Consider the following 18,154-nt stretch of genomic DNA (forward strand, 5'->3'; position numbering starts at 1 on the left):
TCAATGCAGTTTTCATTTCCTCACCTGAAAGGCGATGTTCATCCTAAAGTGCAAACTCAAGAGCTAAGTAAAATCAGGAGCTCAGTCCCAAGTAGCTGCGACTTAAAAGTTGTTGTGTGGTTTGTACATACTACACTGTCCTCCTGCTCGTGTTGTTCAAATAAAGGAATTATATTAGTTGGATAAATGGTTACGAGTACGAATAAGAAGAAGAAGAGAAACAGAGGAATAAAATATACAATGGTCTACTGGTCGGTCATAGCGTTGTCTGAATCGGTAGCAGTCTGCAATGGCTGGCTTTCCATTCCATTTGTAGACATGCGTTTGATCTGCTCACGTTTCCAAAACCGCAGTAGAAGGTCGCCGTACCTTTCGAGTTCTTCCTTTTGAATCATCAATTGGAAATCTAGTAGAAGCAAGAACTGAAGCTCTAGATGGTTTAATTCGTCCAATGGCAAACCTCCCACTTTGGCATATCTCGAGTTTTTGTAAAACACATCGCTGAAGAACTTAGATGCAACAGTAATACCTGAGATAATCAGACGGTGGATGTTGTAACTGTCCATTACAAAGACCTGGGGGCCTTCGTCATTGTTTTCTGCATTCTGGAAATTCTGCTGTTCGGCGTTCACCTCACCACTATTTTGATTGCTATTCCCGTCACGAGCATCATTGTTGTGGTTGCTTTCGTCATCGCCCATCATTATGGCATCTTCGCTAGTTTTTTCTGTGTTATTTGCACGTTTGGCTATTCGGTCGAAGTAAACCAACAAGCTCAGGAAAACGTCATTGGTGACGGGACAGTATTTGAGAATTCTTGTTAGATATGCGTGAAGTGAAATGGCTGGGATATTTCGCCCATGGAATGCAAGAACGTTTGCGCCATATTTACTGTTCAAGAGCCCGCCACCACTTGTGCTATCAAAAGTAGTGTTGCTGGTATTGGTGTTATTGTTCTTGCTGCTGTTATTATGGGTGCCAAGGTTGGATGAGGTGTGGCTCCTATTCAAATGATCCTCTTCTGTATGCAATAGGTCGTTTGCTTCGACGATTTTTTGCAATAGTGCAGATAGCATCAAAAGTAACTCCTGTACCGGGTAATCTGCTATGTTTAGGTGTTCTTCGGAATGAAGTGCAACGGACGGTGGTTGGTGATGTTGTGGCGCCTGTGGCAGTGCTGGCTGGGAATGTTTCATGTATTGGTCACCATTGGGAGGATTTTGGCCATTGTTGTGCATGCCCAACGTTCTCTGGTTGTTGAACTGCTGGAACGACGGCATGGGCATTGAGGAGGAGAACTGATGTGAGGGAGCCGGTGCTGACGCCGATATGAAGTGGTTCGAGCCCACGGCCGCCGGATTGTTGAATCCGTGGGTTATTTCGACATTGTTCATATTGATATTGGTGTTGGCACTGCCACTGTTGAACTGCGACTCGGCATCTTGGTATAGCGTGGAGCTACTTGAGTTTGTTGAGAAGGCCAGATCCTTGGATATGTCTGTTGTCGCTGTTGCCGGCGTGGGGTAGGGGGCGAAAGTGGAGTTGGTGGCGATGTTGATGGACTGGGATTGGGGCTGTAGCTGGGGGTGTAACTGCGGAAGCTGGTTCTGCTGTTGGTAGTTGACGAAGTTGTTGGAGTGGTTGGAGCTGGAAGAGAAGCTGTGGTTGTTTGCGTTGAAAGTATACGAGTTTGAGGAGTATGAGGAGGAGACGTGGGAGGGAGGCATGTAGCCTGCGTTGTGGCTTGAGAAGGAATGGTTCGAGGTTCTTCTTAGAAAAGTGTCATGTGGGTTCTGTTGGACCGGGTGATTCTGCTCATGATGCTGCGGTTGCTGCTGCTGTTGTTGCTGCTGCTGCTGCTGCTGCAGCTTGGACGTCAACAAACTTCGGCGGCCTGCGGGAGTCAGCGACGAGGGTAGGAAGGAAGAGCTCTGGGGGAAGGAGATGATGTTGTTGCTGGTGCTGTTAGCGCTGGTGCTGCTGGTGTTGGTGTTGAACGCCCCGGGCGTGGAGTGGCTGCTGTCGTGGCTGGTGGCCGTGGTGTTGTTGAGCGACGAGGCGAGGTTGTCGATGGAGCCGGACCGGGAGGGGAAGGAGCTCCTCTGGAACAGCGAGATGTGGGACGGCGGGTGTGCGGAGGGGCTGTTGTACGAGTAGGACGTGAAGTTGGACGGCGACGTGGTGGACGTGTAGGACGACGACGTGGACTGTGCTGGGTGGCCCGCGTGGGAGCCCATGGCGACCACGTGCTTGTTCATGTTGGGGTTGCCTGCGTTGCCGGCGCCGTTGCCTGCGTTGCTGTTGCTGTACGACATCGTTCCCTCTCCAAGTGCGCAGCCTCCGGTGCTTCTGGTTATACTATGTGTTGTTGTCAAACAATACCAACAGCAAACTTCTGTACCTCGTGTACCTAGTATATAACCATTTATATACCGTGTGCGCTGCACAGACGACCTCCACCTTTGCAGCTACATGTGTGGTCAACCAACCTCCTCCCTAATCCCCCACTCCACCCACTACCCTCTCAACTACATCTACCACAATACCACAATACACCACATCCCCTCCCCCCAACCTCCTCCACTCACTCCGTCCACCACCCACTCCGTCCTCCACCACCCTGTCTGTGTCTGAGTCTGTGTCGGGACCACAATCCCGTGCACGAGCCCTACGCCGCTTTCGCACATGCAGGGGCTGCTACTACCCATCTTTGCCTATCTGTGTCTATGTAATATCTTTTATACAACTATCTGAGCCAGCAATCAGTCAATGAGCCGAACCGGCGGCCGCGGCCGAAGGGCGCTAAACGCTTTTTCGCGCGCCTTTGGCGTCCTTCGCGCCTTTGGCGCGCTTAGCGCGCTTGGCAGCGGCCGTCGCGACGGTCGCGACGGCGGCGTCGTTCTGCTCGATTTGCAACTTGCGCACAACAATACGGTCGTCGCGGTACGACTCAGCACCAGGTTGTGCCGGACAGCAGAAGGGACGTAGGCTCAGCAGCAGGGAATGAGGGAGGTTGAGCAGGGCGTTGTTCTCCAAGGGGAGACCGGAAACAGCACTGTGGGTAAAGATGGAGGAGGAGGAGGAGGAGGAGGCAGGGGCAGGTAGAGGGGTTGTGGAGAAGAAGACGTGGTGGTTGGGGTGGCGGGATTTGGAGCGGAGGGCCCGGAAGCGGGCCAGGTCGTCGGTGACGGTGGTTGGGGGGCGGGAGACCCTGATGTGGCCGTGGGTGGTGACGTAGATGCGGGAGAGCGGGGAGTTGAAGAGTCTGTCGGCGACGTGAGCCTTGACAGGCTCGAGGAGCGGGCCGTGGGCGGCAAAGAGCATGTCGAGAAAGAGGTCCTTCTTGGGGATGTTCCAGGTGTTGGAGACGCGGCGGTGGTGGAGCTGGACGTACCTGGGGGCGGGGGTGGAGGAGGAGGAGGAGGTGGAGGAGGGGGTGGTGTCGACGGGGGTGGCGGTGGTGGACGCGTGTCTGGCGGGAGAGGGGGCGGCACGGGCTGCGGCGGTGGTTCTTCTGAGGGCGTGTGTGGCGAACATGGTGTGTGTGGGTGCGGAGGGGGTGTGGGAGGGTGTGGGGGGGTGTGTTGGTGAAGACAGCGCAGGCCAGACAGAGAAGAGGCAGCAGCAGCCCCGGATCAACACCAGGCCGGCTTCACCACGCCTCTGCCAGGCCTCCGGCTCCACTATCGCTGCCTGCCGCTTATCGCCCCACCCCGCGGAAACATCGGTCTTCCCCTCCCCCTCGCGCAGACAGACCCACGCCCACAGACAGCCCTGTGTCCAAGAGACACACACATTCCGGGCAGCCGCCATTGGCTGGACCGTCCCCAACGCCCCCCGCCACCACCACCGCCGCCATCCACCCCATGTCCTCCGCTGCACACAAGAGACTCCTCAAGGAGGTGCACCAGACTGCAGACCCGGCGTCGCTGCCCGACTCCATCGTGTCTCTGCACCCCCGGTCGGAGTCAGACCTGCACAACTGGGTCGCCGTGATCCACCCGTCGGCGTCGTCGGGCTCGCTCTACGCCGCCGGCTACTTCAGGTTGCTCATCTGCGTGCCGCCAGCGTACCCGTTGGAGCCACCGCAGATCCGGTTCGACGTGGACAACCCCGCAGGCGCCGGCGCCGGCGCCAAGGACCCCATCTGCAGACAGATCCCACACTGCAACGTGGACTTCAAGACAGGCGAGATCTGCTTGGACATCTTGAAGCCCGACTGCTGGTCGCCCGCGTGGACGCTACAGACAGCGGTCTTGGCAATAGTGGTATTGCTGGACAACCAGGAGCCCGACAGCCCCTTGAACGTGGACATGGCCAACCTCTTCCGGCTCGACGACCAGACCGCCATCCGGTCCGTCATCAACTACTACGTCCACCGCCCGGTCTGAGCGCCGATTTACTGTATTTTATATTATTATTACTATCTTATATATATAAATCTTAGTAAAACACTTATTTCTTGGACTTGTCCTTGGCAGCAGCCTCCTTTAAGACCTTCTTGACAACCTTTTGTTCTTCAATGAGGAAAGCTCTGACGATTCTTTCCTTGACACAGTTGGCGCATCTGGAGCCACCGTATGCTCTAGAAACAGTCTTTTGTGTCTTGGAGATGGATGCGTAAGCTCTTGGTCTCAAGGTGGCGATACCTGGGAGGGCAACACCACAGTCACCACACTTTGGTCTGGTGGCCTTCTTCTTGAGGTGCTGTGCAACTAACTTACCACCTGGGGTCTTGACAACCTTGATTTGGTTAGACTTAGTGTTGTCTGTGGAAAGTGAAGGGGAGAAGGGGGTTATGTAATGTTAGTAATCAGATGCGATGGTGTGGGGCTTTGGGGCCGCGGGGCAGGGAGTCGTCGATGCAGGATGGAGGGGGGTGTGGTTTGTCGATCAGTCTTTCATTCTCTTGAACATTTGCGTGGTTTAGCACTTCTGTCGTCCGTTTGGTCAGCCTCATTCGACTGTTCTGTTTCTCCAGCTTCTCTGGTCTGCTCTTGCCAGCCCAGACGCCGAGGTTGTCTTGTTCTCTGGTCTTGACAAAAATTTTCACGTGTGGACGATTCAGAAATTACACCGTGATGCACCACTTGGACGTCTCGTAAAGCTGGGTCTTCGGCTGCTATAACATCAAGAGCATGCAGTTCGTTCTGTATCGTTCTGGTCGCTCCATTTGTCTACTTGTGCCATATTTCACTTTTTTTCAACATCCTGTATCTTCCGTCTCCCTTGCCGGGTTTCACTGGTTCTGTCTAGTACATACATGGGTTTCTTCTTCTGAAAGTAACTCTTTGAGCCATTTTGTCTAATCTGTGAAGTTTAGGGTCCTTAGAATTCCAAAGTCCTATCAAATCCCTGCAACTGGATCTTCAATGTGTCTCCATGTAAGCTCAAAATTCGACCTTGTGAGAAAATAGAGCTGTTAGTGAGAGCGCTGTGAGAATTCGAGCAGAGGCCCACGGCCACGCGGGGAGGCAGGCCAGGACGGGAAAGCGAGAATGGAGGACAAGAGAAGGAGAAACGGGGGGGCGCGCAAGGTGAGGTGCGCGGGTGGTTTCCAAGAGCGTGTTTTGCAGGCAAAGTGCGTGCAAGGACCTTTGCAATAACCCTCTTTGTAAGCACGTGATGGATCGAAAAGGGTTAGCGTTGGGACGGACACTAAGAGTCATCTCCGTCATAAGGGGTGCCAGATGGCACAGGCAGGGACAGTGGCAGGGACAGTCGCAGAGGCAGTGACAGAGGCAGATAGATGGTAAGGCGAGTTACTAAACAGGCAGCTATATAGACTATCGAGGGGCGAGAGGGTCCGTGGATACAGTAAAACCGGCTCAATGCATCAGCCTAGTTCTCGACGGCAACAAGCTCGACCTCGAGGTCGACACCCAATGGCAAGTCGACGACGGCGACGCAGGATCTGGCTGGCTTGTGGGCGTTGAAGTAGGTGGAGTAGACCTCGTTGAACTTGGCGAAGTTGGCCATGTCCTTCAAGAAGACGTTGACCTTGACGATGTTTTCCAGCTTGGAGTTGGAGTCCTCGACAATGGCCAGGGCGTTCTTGAGCACCTGGTCGGCCTTGGCCTTGATGTCACCCTCGATAGGCTTCCCGTCTGGGGTGTAAGGGATCTGGCCGCTGACGTAGACAAAGCCGTTGGCTCTGATGGCGTGGGAGTAGCAGGCGGCAGCCGGAGGTGCGTTCTTGGAGTTGATAGGGGTGACTTTGGAGCTCATGGTTCTGTGGAATTGCTTGGCGATTGAGGTGGTTCTGAACATGCTTGGCGTCGGTGTGTGTCAGGGGCGGGACGGGGGTTGCCAGGGGGTATTTAACAGGCCACGGCGCCGCCTGCTGCTGGTAGCAGTGTGCCGACGGTTATGAGGAGTGCCGAGGGCGACCTAAGCGCCGAGGCCCGGGTGGGGGAGAGGAGCCCCGGCGGCCACTATCGGCCGCACCTTGCGGTCCTCGGCGGCGGCGATCTGGCTGATTGTCGGATTGCCGCTACGGGGGGTGGTTGGTGGTGTTTGCGGTGATGTTTGTGCACGTGTGGCAGACGGGGCCAGGACTTGGACGTGGACGTGAGCCGGTGTGGCGCCGGCGTCTGCGATAAGCAGGCCCCTGGGGCTGACAGGCCCTCAAGAGGAACCTGCGAGGTGCCGGACCCTCCGCAGGCCGTCTGGACTGCACAGTTCGCATCTGTCGGTACATTTGCTGCTGCACAAGACTATATACACGCTATACACAGGACGCCGGGGCGGTCGCTGGCGTCGGGTGGGACCCTCATACGCCCTTTGGCGGGCTGAGGCCCTTGGCGTCGAGCCCCTCGACGACTTCGCCCGTCAACGGCTGCGTCTTCTCAAGCTCGGCGTAGATCTGCTTCTGCTTTTCGTAGTCCTCGAGGTTCGCCTGCTGCTTCGTGTTGAGGGCCCGTCTCTCCATCCTGGCCCGGTCTTTGATCGGGCCCTCCTGGAGTTGCTGTGCAAAAAGGGGAACGTTAGTGCTCGGTTGTCTAGTGGACGCGTGGACGCGTGGACAGCGGCAGCAGGCTGTCTGCCCTGCTCTCTGCGTTATGTACATACGTCTTTCTCGTACTCAGCCATGAAGTAGACGCCGCCAATCGTCGCTGCTGAAAGCAGTGTGCTCAACGCAAACGTGATCTTGGATGCTCTCGACATAGCACGCGGTCTGGTCTGCAATGATTTTCCTGTAGTTGCTTCTCCTCCTCTCCAGCACAAGCATGGGCTGACCAGACACAGCACCCATCTTCTTGCGCCGATTCATGTAGCCTCCGACACGAGGATCAAACCCCGCACAAAGAGAGACCCGCTCGCCTCGCTACTTACAGCTTTTTTTCACAGTGTTGTCCCGTTGCGTAGAGAATGAATACACACACGACATATATATATACATAGGAGAGAAAGCTTTTGCTGATGCTGGGGCTACCTGTTTTCGTCGCTGTCTAGCATCATGATGGTGGTCTTGGTGGTCTTCTTGGCTCGTAGCTCCTGATCGTCGTTCTTCTCTGTCCAGATGGGGTCGTCCAAGAAGTAGAGCCAGGAGATGGAGGACCAGGAGGAGATAACGCCGACGGCGCAGTAGACGCTGTAGATCATCAACCTGAAGAACTCGAGTCGCTTCAAGAGCTGAAAGTTTCTACTCTGGATGTCGAGCAGCTGGATGGTGATGCACATGGGGGCAAAGCACAGCATGTAGATCAAGTTGAGGCGGTCCAAGACCACGACGCGTGTGGTGATTTTGCGGGAGAAGTGCACCACCTCGCTGAAGCTGGTCTGGAAGACAATGAACCAGACAAAGGTGATGAGACTCTTGAACATCCACTCTGCGGAGCCGTACAAGAGCGGGAAGAGCGAGACGTAGCCGGCAGACGTGAGCATCTGGAACGGCGGGAGCAGTCTGCGGTCCTGGCAGACGACAAACGACAAGGGCACGATGATGAGCATGATGGCCTTCTCGTGGACGTGCCAGCCAAAGAGGAAGGAGGAGTAGGCGCAGAGGGAGACGGCGCCGATGAAGCGCTCGAACTTGGGCTGGAAGAACAAGGGCACCAAGGCCATGATCTGGTAGAAGAGGGTCAAGAGGAAGGTGTGGTTGGGCTCGATCTGCGGCAAGAAGGAGAACTGCACGTCGCCGACAATGCCTCTGGTGAGCGACTGGTTGAGGTCCGCCGCGGCGGGGGACTTGTGGAAGAGTGTGTAGAGGATGGGCAGCCGCTTCGCCATCTGGATGAGCAGGCGGTCGACGAGGGAGTAGAGGGCCCAGATGTTCGGGGCCCAGTAGGCGTGGGTCAACCCCCGCGAGAAGGGGAAGAGGCGTGCAAAGAGCTGCGGCAACACGCCGTAGTAGGCAAAGGGCCCGAAGGCCACGGCGAAGACGGCTAGCACGGTGGCGCCGAGCTTGGCGAGGTTGGTCCAGTTGACGATGCGCAGCACGCCGCGGACAGACGTGCACTCCGAGGCCGGGTTGAGGCAGTACGCGGACAGGAGGAACACGAAGTAGGCCGGGGCGACGTAGAGGAAGATGTGCTTGAAGCAGAGCAACACGGCGAACCAGAAGCCGCACGCCACGTGGCGCCCGAGCTTGGCGCACACGAGCGACAGCACCAGGATGCCGAAGAGGAACCCGTTGTACTGGAAGTGGATGTGGTCGATGATGAACAGCCCCGGCGACAACACCAGCGACGCCGAGATCACGAAGTTGCGCCGCTTCTCCCGCCCCGTGGTCGACGTGTCGATGAACCACTGCAACGCCACAAACAACACCACCTCGCTCGCTATCACCGTCGTGCGCTGGAACACCACCGTCGCCATCCCGTACTGCCCCACCGCCACCAGCTCCACGCACCCGTCCGCCGCCACCCGGGCCGGCACAAACCTCGACAGCACCCACTCGAAGTACGCAAAGAACGGCGGGTAGTCCAGCGTCCACTGGCTCGTGTGCTCCGTGTACCACTCCCGCAGCGGCAGCAGCGCCGTGATCGACAGCCAGTTGCGGTGCACGTCAAAGTCCGTCGAGTGGTACGTCGGGAACAGCAGCACCTTGAGCAGCGTCGACGCCACCCAGATGTTCCACAACGAGTAGTTGTATCCAGCCCCGCCGCCCACCCCTCCCGTCCCCGTCTGCCTCTGCCTCTGCCCCTTCGTCTGCTTCTTCGTCTGCATCTGCATCTGAATCTGCGTCGTCATGCTGTCGTACCGACTCTGTTTCCCCTCCTCTGCTCTCCAATCCTCCTTCTGTCGCAACCCGTCTTGTCCTGGCTCAGCTTTCTTCTGTCTGTCTGGCCACAGAGCCGCCAGATCCCCACGTCGCCATTCATGTCGCCACCGTCCCCGCCTTCACGTGCGACTTCCGCTTTGGGCCTCGCCCCGCCGGCGTCACCTTACGTCTCTCCGGCGAGACCCCGGCCAGGGACACGGCGGCGGCAAGGACGCCGTTGACGGGGGCAGAGCTATGGGTAGCAGACAGCAGACAGCAGACAGCACAGCAGACAGGGTGATGGGTGATGCTGGAGGCAACGAAAAACCCGTTGTTCTTCCCCCCACCCCCCAACATAAGTTCCGGTTTTAGGCTCGGCGGGGTCCTCACGTCATCCCACCGCATCGGGCAGGAACCACAGACATATCCTTATCACCCACCACGGTTGACCGTCTTTTGCTGCTCCCACAGGCTCTGCAGACACGTTTCGGAGACACTGCTGCTCGACAACATCTCCTCCGAGGCTCTGGCGTGGTGGCTTGCACACAGCACAGCTCGAACATCGCCTCATCGCCCCATCGCCCCATCGCCCCCATCCCCTTTCCCCCGTCTGGTGCCCCCAGTCTGGAAGAAAACCCCTCTTCCCCCTTCTGGCCCGCTTGCGTGCGTCTGATAACAGCAGCCAGGTCTGAACACATCTGCACCGCATCTGCTAGGACGACCCGACGGATAAGAAACACACAGACACGGATAGCGTAAATGCCGTACGTCCCCTCCCCGAGGAAAAGGAGAGCTTCCCAGGACGGCGGCCACGACACGAGTGGTGACGTCGTCCCGCCAGCACGGGCTGCCTCCGGTGAACAGCAGCCGGCGACAGCCACAGACGTCTTGACCAGTGTCGACAGACAGCTGTCGGCATGCAGCATCCCGCTGGCCGGGCGGTTGAACGAGGAGACCTGCGACCAAACGAGCTCCACGGCGGCTCTCGCCTCCGAACAGGCCCACAGCAGGAGCAGTCCGTGTGGACAGCAGTTCGACGGACACGCAGTCGGGTTTGGCGCCGACCCAGCGTTCCCCGGCAACAGCTTGTTCTCAGGCGACGAGGACAACGTGCCGCTGTCCTTGTCGTTCATCAGAAAGCCGTCCAGGTCTTCGAGCATGACCGTCGACGTCGACCGCATAATGAAGCAGAACACCCTGATGAACTCCCGCTCCTTCGAGCTGCTACCGACAGAACCAGTGCGTGACGTCTTGGCGGAACACAGCAACAGCATACCGATTGCTCCCGGCGATGATACCCCGTTTCCGAACGACGAGAATCCGGTCTCCCCCGGCTCCCCGCTCTCCCCGCTCTGCTCCCAGACAAACATCGACACAGAGACCTTCAACACCAACTACAACAACAACTACTCGTACCCGCTAATAAGAAAGAAGTCAGGCGAGCTTGTCAAGTCGTCCTTGAAGCTCAACAACGCATTCCAGGCCTCGGGCGCAGTGTCCCTGCCTTCAACCCCAACCTACAAGCAGGTTCACTTCGGAAACAGCATAGCCATCAGGTATTTCGACCAGAAAGATAAACCGAACTCAATTAGCGCTGACAACTCTCCGTACAATTCGGATCTAGACGATGGCATGTCCGATAACGAACTACAAACTGGTGTGTATAGTGACGACGAAGACGATGATGATGATAATGATACCAACAACGAAGGTACCGATAGCGTAGATTACTACGGTTTCTCGCAGGACGATGGCAATGATGATGGCAATGATTTCAAAATGACCAGATGCTTCTGTGAGAAACTTTATAGGGTTTCCAAAAAGCTGGTGGAATCAGACACCCCTGTGAATACTGAAAAATTCAAAAACGTTATGAAAAACTGGAATCTGGATACTTCTCAATTCAAAGCCCTTTCCTACAGGGACCAAATTGATTGCGAGGTTCCAGTATTCTTGGAAAGGTGTTTCCTAAACTTGGACAAAACTTTGATAGTCGGACAGATTGCAGTGAAAAATATCAGCTTCACCAAGATTGTCAAAATCAGATACTCCTTTGATAATTGGTTCACAATAGTCAATGTAGACGCAAAATATACCTCGGATATCCCAAGGGTGCTGAAACGGGCTGGTTACGATCGGTTTCTTTTTCAACTCTCAACTCCTGTACTATTATCAATGTATTTCAAAACAAACCCAAACTTCCTAAACTTGGCTCCAAATTTCGAATTCTGTATCAAATATACTTCAGGTGGTCAAGATTTTTGGGATAATAATCACTCAAGAAATTACAGATTGTCTTTCAACCACAACAATTTCCTCAAATTGAATAAAGCCGCATCTCCAACCCCAAAGAAGACAACTTCTTTCGATGACAGCTACTTTTCTTTCACCCCTAAAAATGTTAGACAAAGTACCGATACAAAGGTTGCAGACTCTCAAGTTCCTTCGATTCCTTCTCCTTCAGATTATATACCCAATCAAACCTTTTCATCACCAACTTCATCTTCAAATCAACTGCATCCTCCTCGGTCTTCTTCGAATTCAAGCTTGAATTCACATACTAATTCGACTTTGAGTCCACCAGCGACCTTGAAAAAGTCAAGAAGTTTTGACCGGAGAAACAGTATTAAAAGTTTGATCGGATCTCCGGAATTTCTAGTCAGAGATAAGGACAAATATAAGAGCAATGGTAGCACTAACTCTGATAATAGTGAACCTAACTCAATTGACTTGAATCGAGGAGGCCTCAAAAATAATTTCAAAAACAGTGGTAACCAGTTACCATCTAGTAATAGTCAGTTGAAAAATGAAAATGAAAATATTCTTGTAAAGCTGAAAGAACTGGAGCTCAATCCAAAGGAGGCAGGGAAGACCTCTTTAGTTCTTCCAATGACACTAAATACGTCAAGCTCATCGTCTAGGATTATTAATGGTAATAATCCCACGTTGAAAGACAGCACCGAATATCCATCACTTGAGAAAAGTGAAGATTCAAATAGTACGGTGGATAACCAAGGCCTCAGAAAACCACCTGGAGGCGCTGATACTGAAAATGGAGGTAATAGTGAAGGACTCATCTCACAGCCTGGTTGGAAAGGTGTCGACTCGGAGACTTATAAAGATTTATTAGAAAAATATTGTTTTTTCAAAGGGCCTAGCACAGTGTCATCTTTCTTGGCAGATGAACAGGAAATGAATGGTAACAATTTGTACGATGATAAATTTTATTAATTAAGTATTAACGAAGTATGTAAGCTTCATTTATTTACTATATATATCAAGTCACGTCAGTTTAGGAAAAAATTATTATTAGCTTCTAGAAAATAAAAATGGCCTTTATACGTTTACTCAGTGTAGAAGATTTTGGTACTACAGCTTTCTCTTCTTGAGTACAGGTTGATCTTCTTCTTCTTCCTCCTCTTCCTCTTCTTCCTCATTATCACTGATCGCATCAACAAACTCGTCCTCCACTTCCTCGTCAGAGTTGATCTGATCGTACTTGGATTTTAGACCCTTCATTTTTCTTGTTTGTAGTCTACTCAAATCTTGAGTACCAACGTGAACCTTGGCAACTTGATCACCAACTAAATCTGTCTTGACGTTCTTTCTTTCCTTTGGTTGCAATTGCTTTGGCACTCTCATTGCCTCCTTCTCTATTTCAGGATCAGCATGCTGCACTCTTCCTATCTTGAAGTTGATTCTTGGACCAGTTTCTTCCAACTCTATTCTAGCCAACTTAGGTTCATTTGATTTGTACGTCTTCAACTTGTATACTCTGAAGTACACCAATGGCAATTTGGAAACGGCAGTATCGTTGTCATCTTCCTCAACTGCAGAAACAGAAACCACATGCTGTAGTCCGGCAACATCCTGGAGATTCGATTGCTCACCGTGGAACATATCTAAAAACAAGGACTTGATTTGGATGAAAGTTGGATGTATGTCGAAAATATGGCCTTGGAAAGCAAACAAGGGTTTCAAACCCACTTGGAATGTCGTCTTTTTGAAATCTTCAAATAATTTGTAATCGGCCATAGCTTGTAGCTCAATCATATCATAAACCTTGTAGTCGAAAGTTCGGATGAAGGTCAAGTTATTTGGTCTCTTCTTGTTGTTCGTAGATAAAACTAATAAAGATGCATCATTCTTCTCACTTAGGAACTCTAAACTTGAAGAGTCTTCAAATGGTAGAATCGAATTCTTTTTTGTGAAACGTTTGATGAAGGGCTTTTTGAGGGCACTCAAATCAACCGTTATATCATGTAAAGCTTTATTCGATGTGTTGCCTGGTATGAAAAGTGCAGTTTTGGTATTCTCCACAATTTTGGACTCCTTTTTCTCTATCGCACGTTTTGAACGATTGTTCTTAGGTTTGGTGGATCTAATCATTCTTTTATGTCGTTTGTGTGAATCACAGTAGCTACTATCTTCAAGAAATGCAAAGTACAGCTCTTAACCTTCCTATCTATCTCTATATTGAATGAGTGAAAATTTTGAAATAAAAAAACTTCCGAAAAAAGAAAAAAAATATCTTTTTCAGTCTGCTTACGTAACTAAGTAGTTTTGATATTTTTGATTTATTTTTTATTTACCCGGAATTTCCTCGAAAGGATGAAAACGAAAACGAATATAGGTAGTTTGAGCTCTCCTGTCACGAAGAATAACGACAGAATGCTTGCCTGAAATTCTAAGAAAAGAGAAGCATTACAACACTAAACTTTATTATCTCAAGGTTTGCTGTTGAGGGTCTCAATTCAATGGAGCAACTGAAATTTACCGCAAATAGGTTCAAGAACACCGCCGCTACTGAGAATAGCAATAAACAAGGACAGCATGAAAACAGTCAACTATTGGCCAACAACAATGAGAATACATTGAAAACACATTCTCAAGCACCTCTTCTTGACACTCCACATTATTCACTCAGCAATCACTATTGGAAGTTGCCAGAACTTGAAGATGGCGAGTCCGTTGTTTCATTTGAGGCAGCCACTGATTCTATTGCAATCCTGATAACCTCTTCCAGGGTTTTAATATATGACTATCAATCCTTCGAGAAAAGGCCGTATACTTTTCAATTTAGATATAACTCCAATGATTATAACATACCTCCTCTCTGCTCTCTTCTTCCAAATCCTTTAAATGCTCTTAAACCGGATTTGGTCATAATAGAACCAATCTCGGGCGCTTTACATTTCTTTGAGGCGATCAAACTAGCGCCCTCTTTGCGCTTATTGCAAAACAAGCTACAGGATAAAATCTCACTTCATAATGCCGAATTTTTAACGAGAATGCAGCTATTTGAAGACAACTGTTTGCTTGTGACAACTTCACAAAAAAGAGTTATATACGTCACATTTAAGGACCAGTTTGGAGACTTGTCAATAAACTATTTTCAAGTTTACAATAATAGACCTTTGATAAGCTTCATGCTGTCTAAGACTTACAGCATCAAAGAATATGCAAACTCTAGCCACATAGTTTCTGTTAAGTGTGCTGATGTTTCTCCTGTCATGAAAACCTTGATTGTTTTGGAGTCTACCGGCCATGTAACATTTATTGATCATTTGAAAACTAGCACAACTTTTACAACGAAATCGAGTTTTAACTTAGATCTAATTTTAAAGGGCTCTAATTTGAAGTTTATGGATTTCCAATTTGTTCTTCAAAAGAACATAGGTATTTTCTTGGTTCTTGATCCAGAGACCAATTCACTCTTTAATGCCTATTTCGACTTTTGTGATGAGAAGTCTGATCCAGTCAATTTGTACTCATCAGTTATTTCCTCAATTCCTAAATCAGAATCTATCGTTAGTCCGAAATTATTTCTATTAGAAGGTGAAAATTCTCTCCTGACACAAAATAATAACCGCTTGATTGTTTCGAGTCTCAATCATTCAAAGCTGCCTCATGCATGGACTGAAGTTATAATTCTCAAGCAGTCTGTGCATATATATTCTGCAGTCAGGATCGAGTCTCTCTCAAATACTATTGTGTTGGCAACAGACAAGGGTCTAATCTTGTTTGAGCTGAAATCTTTAGGGGATTCCAGTAATACACAAGCTTATGTTAAAGAACACCTTCTACAATATTTGAAATTTTCACAGTCTTCCTCACCAGTGGTATTTTCTTTGAAGGAGACTTTACTACCGATAACACAAGATGATATCAGAAATGTCCTCAACCAAGTTCTAGATGAGTTACTGGAAGACAACTCAAATGCAATAAGCACAGATCTAAGCGTGGATGAAAATTTATTTCAAAGAGTTGAGATGGTGAAAAAGACAGTTGTATATGTTTCTCAGAACTACGAAATTAACGAAGATGAAAAGATGAGAGTGAAACTACTAGATACTTGTGAGCTGCTGTCATTGACCAGAAAATTTTTTGAGCTCATCATAGATAGAGATTTGTTTGAGGTTGTTTCGACCATACTGAAAGAAATGAAATTTTATGGAAAGATTGACTACTATTTTCAAAAAAACCCGAAAAATATTCTTCTACTTATCTCAGAGTATTTGAAGCTATCTAAAAATGTCGGCAATGAAGTGCAACTTAAGAATTTAACATCACTTTTGAGTGATCTTTTCGTCGACGCATTGATCAAATTGGATGATGATATCAAAGAATATTTGAACAATTCTGGAATATCAACCATATTTATAGATCATTATGATTTGATAAGCAATATTGATGACGTCACGCGCATGGTCTATAATTTAAAACTAACGGAAGAGGAAATGATTTTTAACTACGGCGAAATATTAATCGGACTTTGTTGCTTCCTTTACTACACTACCAACGAGATAATTGCTTACTTGAATTTGCACAACACGTCAAACGCTTATGATGATCATTTGGCTAAATATTCAAAACTGCTCGACTCTCACAAAGACAAATGGATTCATAGTTTCATTGTACTGAAAAAACAAAATGACATAATTCCCCTCGTGAACAAATATGATGACTTTCAGTCATTATCTGCTTTACTTGAGAGTAAAAGAGAGATCATTCAAAATTTATACAATACTCAAGAGATATCGGACATTGAATTTGCCAACTTGTCTGCCGACATCGAAATCGAATTTGACGAGTACTTTGATCAGTACGAATATACCTTTGCGAAGTCGTTATTTCTTCACTATATCCATTGTAATAAGATTGATATCCTTTTGACATGTTTTGAGAAACATTCAGATCTCTTGGACAAATTTTTGTCATCAGATATTAAGTATTATGATTTTGCCTGGATTCAAGACATCAAACTTCAGAGATTCGACAGCGTCAGCAATGATATGTCTCTTTACCTTTCTGAAAGACTCAACAACCCCATTAAAGCTAAAAAGATTCAAACCAGTATAGCCAAGCTGGCCACCCTCTGTGGCACTCAAGACGATGAACTGCGGTGCACGCGTTTGAAAGGATATGATTGTTCCTTATCTCTCCTTTCTATTCAGCAATACGTTTATTTTCAACTGAAAAACTTAGGATTATTTAGAAAGGATTTTGATACGACAAGTTTATTCAAGACTCCTTACCTCACACAGAATAATTTTTGTTATTTACCTACTGAGGTGCAAAACACATTCCAGAACTTATCAAAAAATATCTCGGTGAGCGTGAGCGAAATTATTGACTTTATATCTTTGGCATCATTCCCAACAAATACTTCACTAGCCCAGTTGTCATTAGGAATGAACCAATGTGATACGGAAGTTGAAGGAATTGCGCAAGATTTTTCCCTCAATGAAGATGACATAATTGAGAATGATGGCTTAAAAAGTCTCGCTAGTGAGTTTATTATCACTACTTACATCAAGTTATTCTCCTTCCTGAAAAACTATGTTCCTTTGAAGCATAAAAGCAATCTTCTTGAAACGGTGGACGCAGACGGGCCAACACTTGAAAAAAAGGCTTGGGCCAAGATTTTGCTGAGGAGGTTGATATTAAGGAAGGATTTAACATCCTTGATAAGTACTGTTCTTCCACTGGTTCAAGCTGAGGGTGACAGTATCAACCTCTCTCCGGAAAATTTGATTTGTACATCAGAGGAACTAAGAGGTATTGGAATTAAAAACACTGATGCTTGCTTGGATTTTGAAAAGGAAAATGAACTTCTCAGAAGACACCAATTGAATGCAGAGATGTAGATTAAATAATTTTAGGTAATAAAATAGATGAACACCAAATCGCAAAATGGGGCGGATTTATTCAACTCCCGTGTCTTGGAGACGTGATAAGTATTAGCAAAAATACAACTCCGAGACGGGGAATTGAACCCCGGTCCCCCGCGTGACAAGCGGAAATTCTAGCCACTAAACTATCTCGGATAAGATTTGTTGTATTTTGCGCAAGCCCGGAATCGAACCGGGGGCTCAACGATGGCAACGTTGAATTTTACCACTAAACCACTTGCGCTTCTATTGATGACCAAATAATACCAATAGATTTGACCTGTTCAGTTTTTATGAGTTTTGTAACATTATTTGGAGCTTACCTCCATTCCGTAATTTGCTATTGTTGAGATATGATGCCAAAGCCAATAGGAATCTGTTGAGATAAGATGCCGAAGCCAATCATGATCGAGGGATAAGAGATAAGAATCTTATCATGATAAGGTATCTTAGTGTTGAGATAAGTGTTGTAATCTAGCTATTCTATTATGAATATCCATTGTATATGTTCACTTTTTCTTATGTTTGTTGCTTATTAATATATAACTAATATAACTAGCCTACAAACTAATATTCTCAAACATAAATACAAGAGACAAACCTCTTGTATTTATACACTTACACCTTCGGTTAAACTTGCCATTATTCATTTATCATGGCGGCTAACTTTCCAGTTTTAGATTACTTAAGATGCCTTATCATGATAAGACTCTTATCTCTTATCACTCAATCCTTATTGGCCTCGGCATCTTATCTCAACCCTAAGATACCTTAT

General features: G+C 48.7%; 10 protein-coding genes and 2 non-coding genes across 12 annotated transcripts; 3 read left to right on the forward strand and 9 right to left on the reverse strand.

The window, feature by feature from the left end:
* Window positions 1–94: 94 nt before the first annotated feature.
* Window positions 95–1,076, reverse strand: PICMEDRAFT_56587 (hypothetical protein; the record flags this gene model as incomplete). Its single annotated transcript, XM_019163189.1, has 2 exons — window positions 95–598; window positions 743–1,076. 2 exons carry the CDS (start codon window positions 1,074–1,076, stop codon window positions 246–248), a joined length of 687 nt encoding a protein of 228 aa, XP_019015255.1. The 3' UTR covers window positions 95–245.
* Window positions 1,077–2,424: 1,348 nt separating this feature from the next.
* On the reverse strand, window positions 2,425–3,813 carry PICMEDRAFT_179462 (hypothetical protein; the record flags this gene model as incomplete). Its single annotated transcript, XM_019161821.1, has 1 exon — window positions 2,425–3,813. The coding sequence occupies one exon, from the start codon at window positions 3,811–3,813 to the stop codon at window positions 2,803–2,805; it is 1,011 nt and encodes a 336-aa protein (XP_019015256.1). The 3' UTR covers window positions 2,425–2,802.
* A 35-nt stretch (window positions 3,814–3,848) lies between these two features.
* On the forward strand, window positions 3,849–4,565 carry PICMEDRAFT_18597 (hypothetical protein). Its single transcript, XM_019162075.1, has one exon. It carries the CDS (start codon window positions 3,867–3,869, stop codon window positions 4,389–4,391), a length of 525 nt encoding a protein of 174 aa, XP_019015257.1. The 5' UTR covers window positions 3,849–3,866; the 3' UTR covers window positions 4,392–4,565.
* Window positions 4,421–5,346, reverse strand: PICMEDRAFT_18598 (hypothetical protein). The gene is made up of 2 exons (XM_019162076.1): window positions 5,264–5,346; window positions 4,421–4,769 (listed from the first exon to the last, which is right to left on the reverse strand). Exons 1-2 carry the CDS (start codon window positions 5,298–5,300, stop codon window positions 4,456–4,458), a joined length of 351 nt encoding a protein of 116 aa, XP_019015258.1. The 5' UTR covers window positions 5,301–5,346; the 3' UTR covers window positions 4,421–4,455.
* A 495-nt stretch (window positions 5,347–5,841) lies between these two features.
* Window positions 5,842–6,228, reverse strand: PICMEDRAFT_37724 (hypothetical protein; the record flags this gene model as incomplete). The annotated part of the gene is made up of 1 exon (XM_019163101.1): window positions 5,842–6,228. The coding sequence occupies one exon, from the start codon at window positions 6,226–6,228 to the stop codon at window positions 5,842–5,844; it is 387 nt and encodes a 128-aa protein (XP_019015259.1).
* Window positions 6,229–6,688: 460 nt separating this feature from the next.
* On the reverse strand, window positions 6,689–7,258 carry PICMEDRAFT_18603 (hypothetical protein). The gene is made up of 2 exons (XM_019162077.1): window positions 7,072–7,258; window positions 6,689–6,967 (listed from the first exon to the last, which is right to left on the reverse strand). The coding sequence occupies exons 1-2, from the start codon at window positions 7,165–7,167 to the stop codon at window positions 6,773–6,775; spliced, it is 291 nt and encodes a 96-aa protein (XP_019015260.1). The 5' UTR covers window positions 7,168–7,258; the 3' UTR covers window positions 6,689–6,772.
* Window positions 7,259–7,518: 260 nt separating this feature from the next.
* Window positions 7,519–9,090, reverse strand: PICMEDRAFT_22032 (hypothetical protein; the record flags this gene model as incomplete). The annotated part of the gene is made up of 1 exon (XM_019162233.1): window positions 7,519–9,090. A coding segment is annotated over one exon (1,572 nt), but the record flags the coding sequence as incomplete, so codon positions are not given.
* Window positions 9,091–9,964: 874 nt separating this feature from the next.
* On the forward strand, window positions 9,965–12,436 carry PICMEDRAFT_74980 (hypothetical protein; the record flags this gene model as incomplete). Its single annotated transcript, XM_019164930.1, has 1 exon — window positions 9,965–12,436. The coding sequence occupies one exon, from the start codon at window positions 9,965–9,967 to the stop codon at window positions 12,434–12,436; it is 2,472 nt and encodes an 823-aa protein (XP_019015262.1).
* Window positions 12,437–12,574: 138 nt separating this feature from the next.
* Window positions 12,575–13,594, reverse strand: PICMEDRAFT_13900 (hypothetical protein; the record flags this gene model as incomplete). The annotated part of the gene is made up of 1 exon (XM_019160122.1): window positions 12,575–13,594. One exon carries the CDS (start codon window positions 13,592–13,594, stop codon window positions 12,575–12,577), a length of 1,020 nt encoding a protein of 339 aa, XP_019015263.1.
* Window positions 13,595–13,879: 285 nt separating this feature from the next.
* On the forward strand, window positions 13,880–17,419 carry PICMEDRAFT_18606 (hypothetical protein). The gene has a single exon (XM_019162078.1). The coding sequence runs from the start codon at window positions 13,963–13,965 to the stop codon at window positions 17,353–17,355; it is 3,393 nt and encodes a 1,130-aa protein (XP_019015264.1). The 5' UTR covers window positions 13,880–13,962; the 3' UTR covers window positions 17,356–17,419.
* A 44-nt stretch (window positions 17,420–17,463) lies between these two features.
* Window positions 17,464–17,535, reverse strand: PICMEDRAFT_t158. The gene has a single exon. It is a non-coding gene; the product is annotated as a tRNA-Asp (tRNA).
* Window positions 17,536–17,552: 17 nt separating this feature from the next.
* On the reverse strand, window positions 17,553–17,623 carry PICMEDRAFT_t157. Its single transcript has one exon. It is a non-coding gene; the product is annotated as a tRNA-Gly (tRNA).
* Window positions 17,624–18,154: the final 531 nt, after the last annotated feature.

Source organism: Pichia membranifaciens (genome assembly GCF_001661235.1).
Source record: "Pichia membranifaciens NRRL Y-2026 unplaced genomic scaffold PICMEscaffold_9, whole genome shotgun sequence".
Classification (NCBI taxonomy): domain Eukaryota; kingdom Fungi; phylum Ascomycota; class Pichiomycetes; order Pichiales; family Pichiaceae; genus Pichia; species Pichia membranifaciens.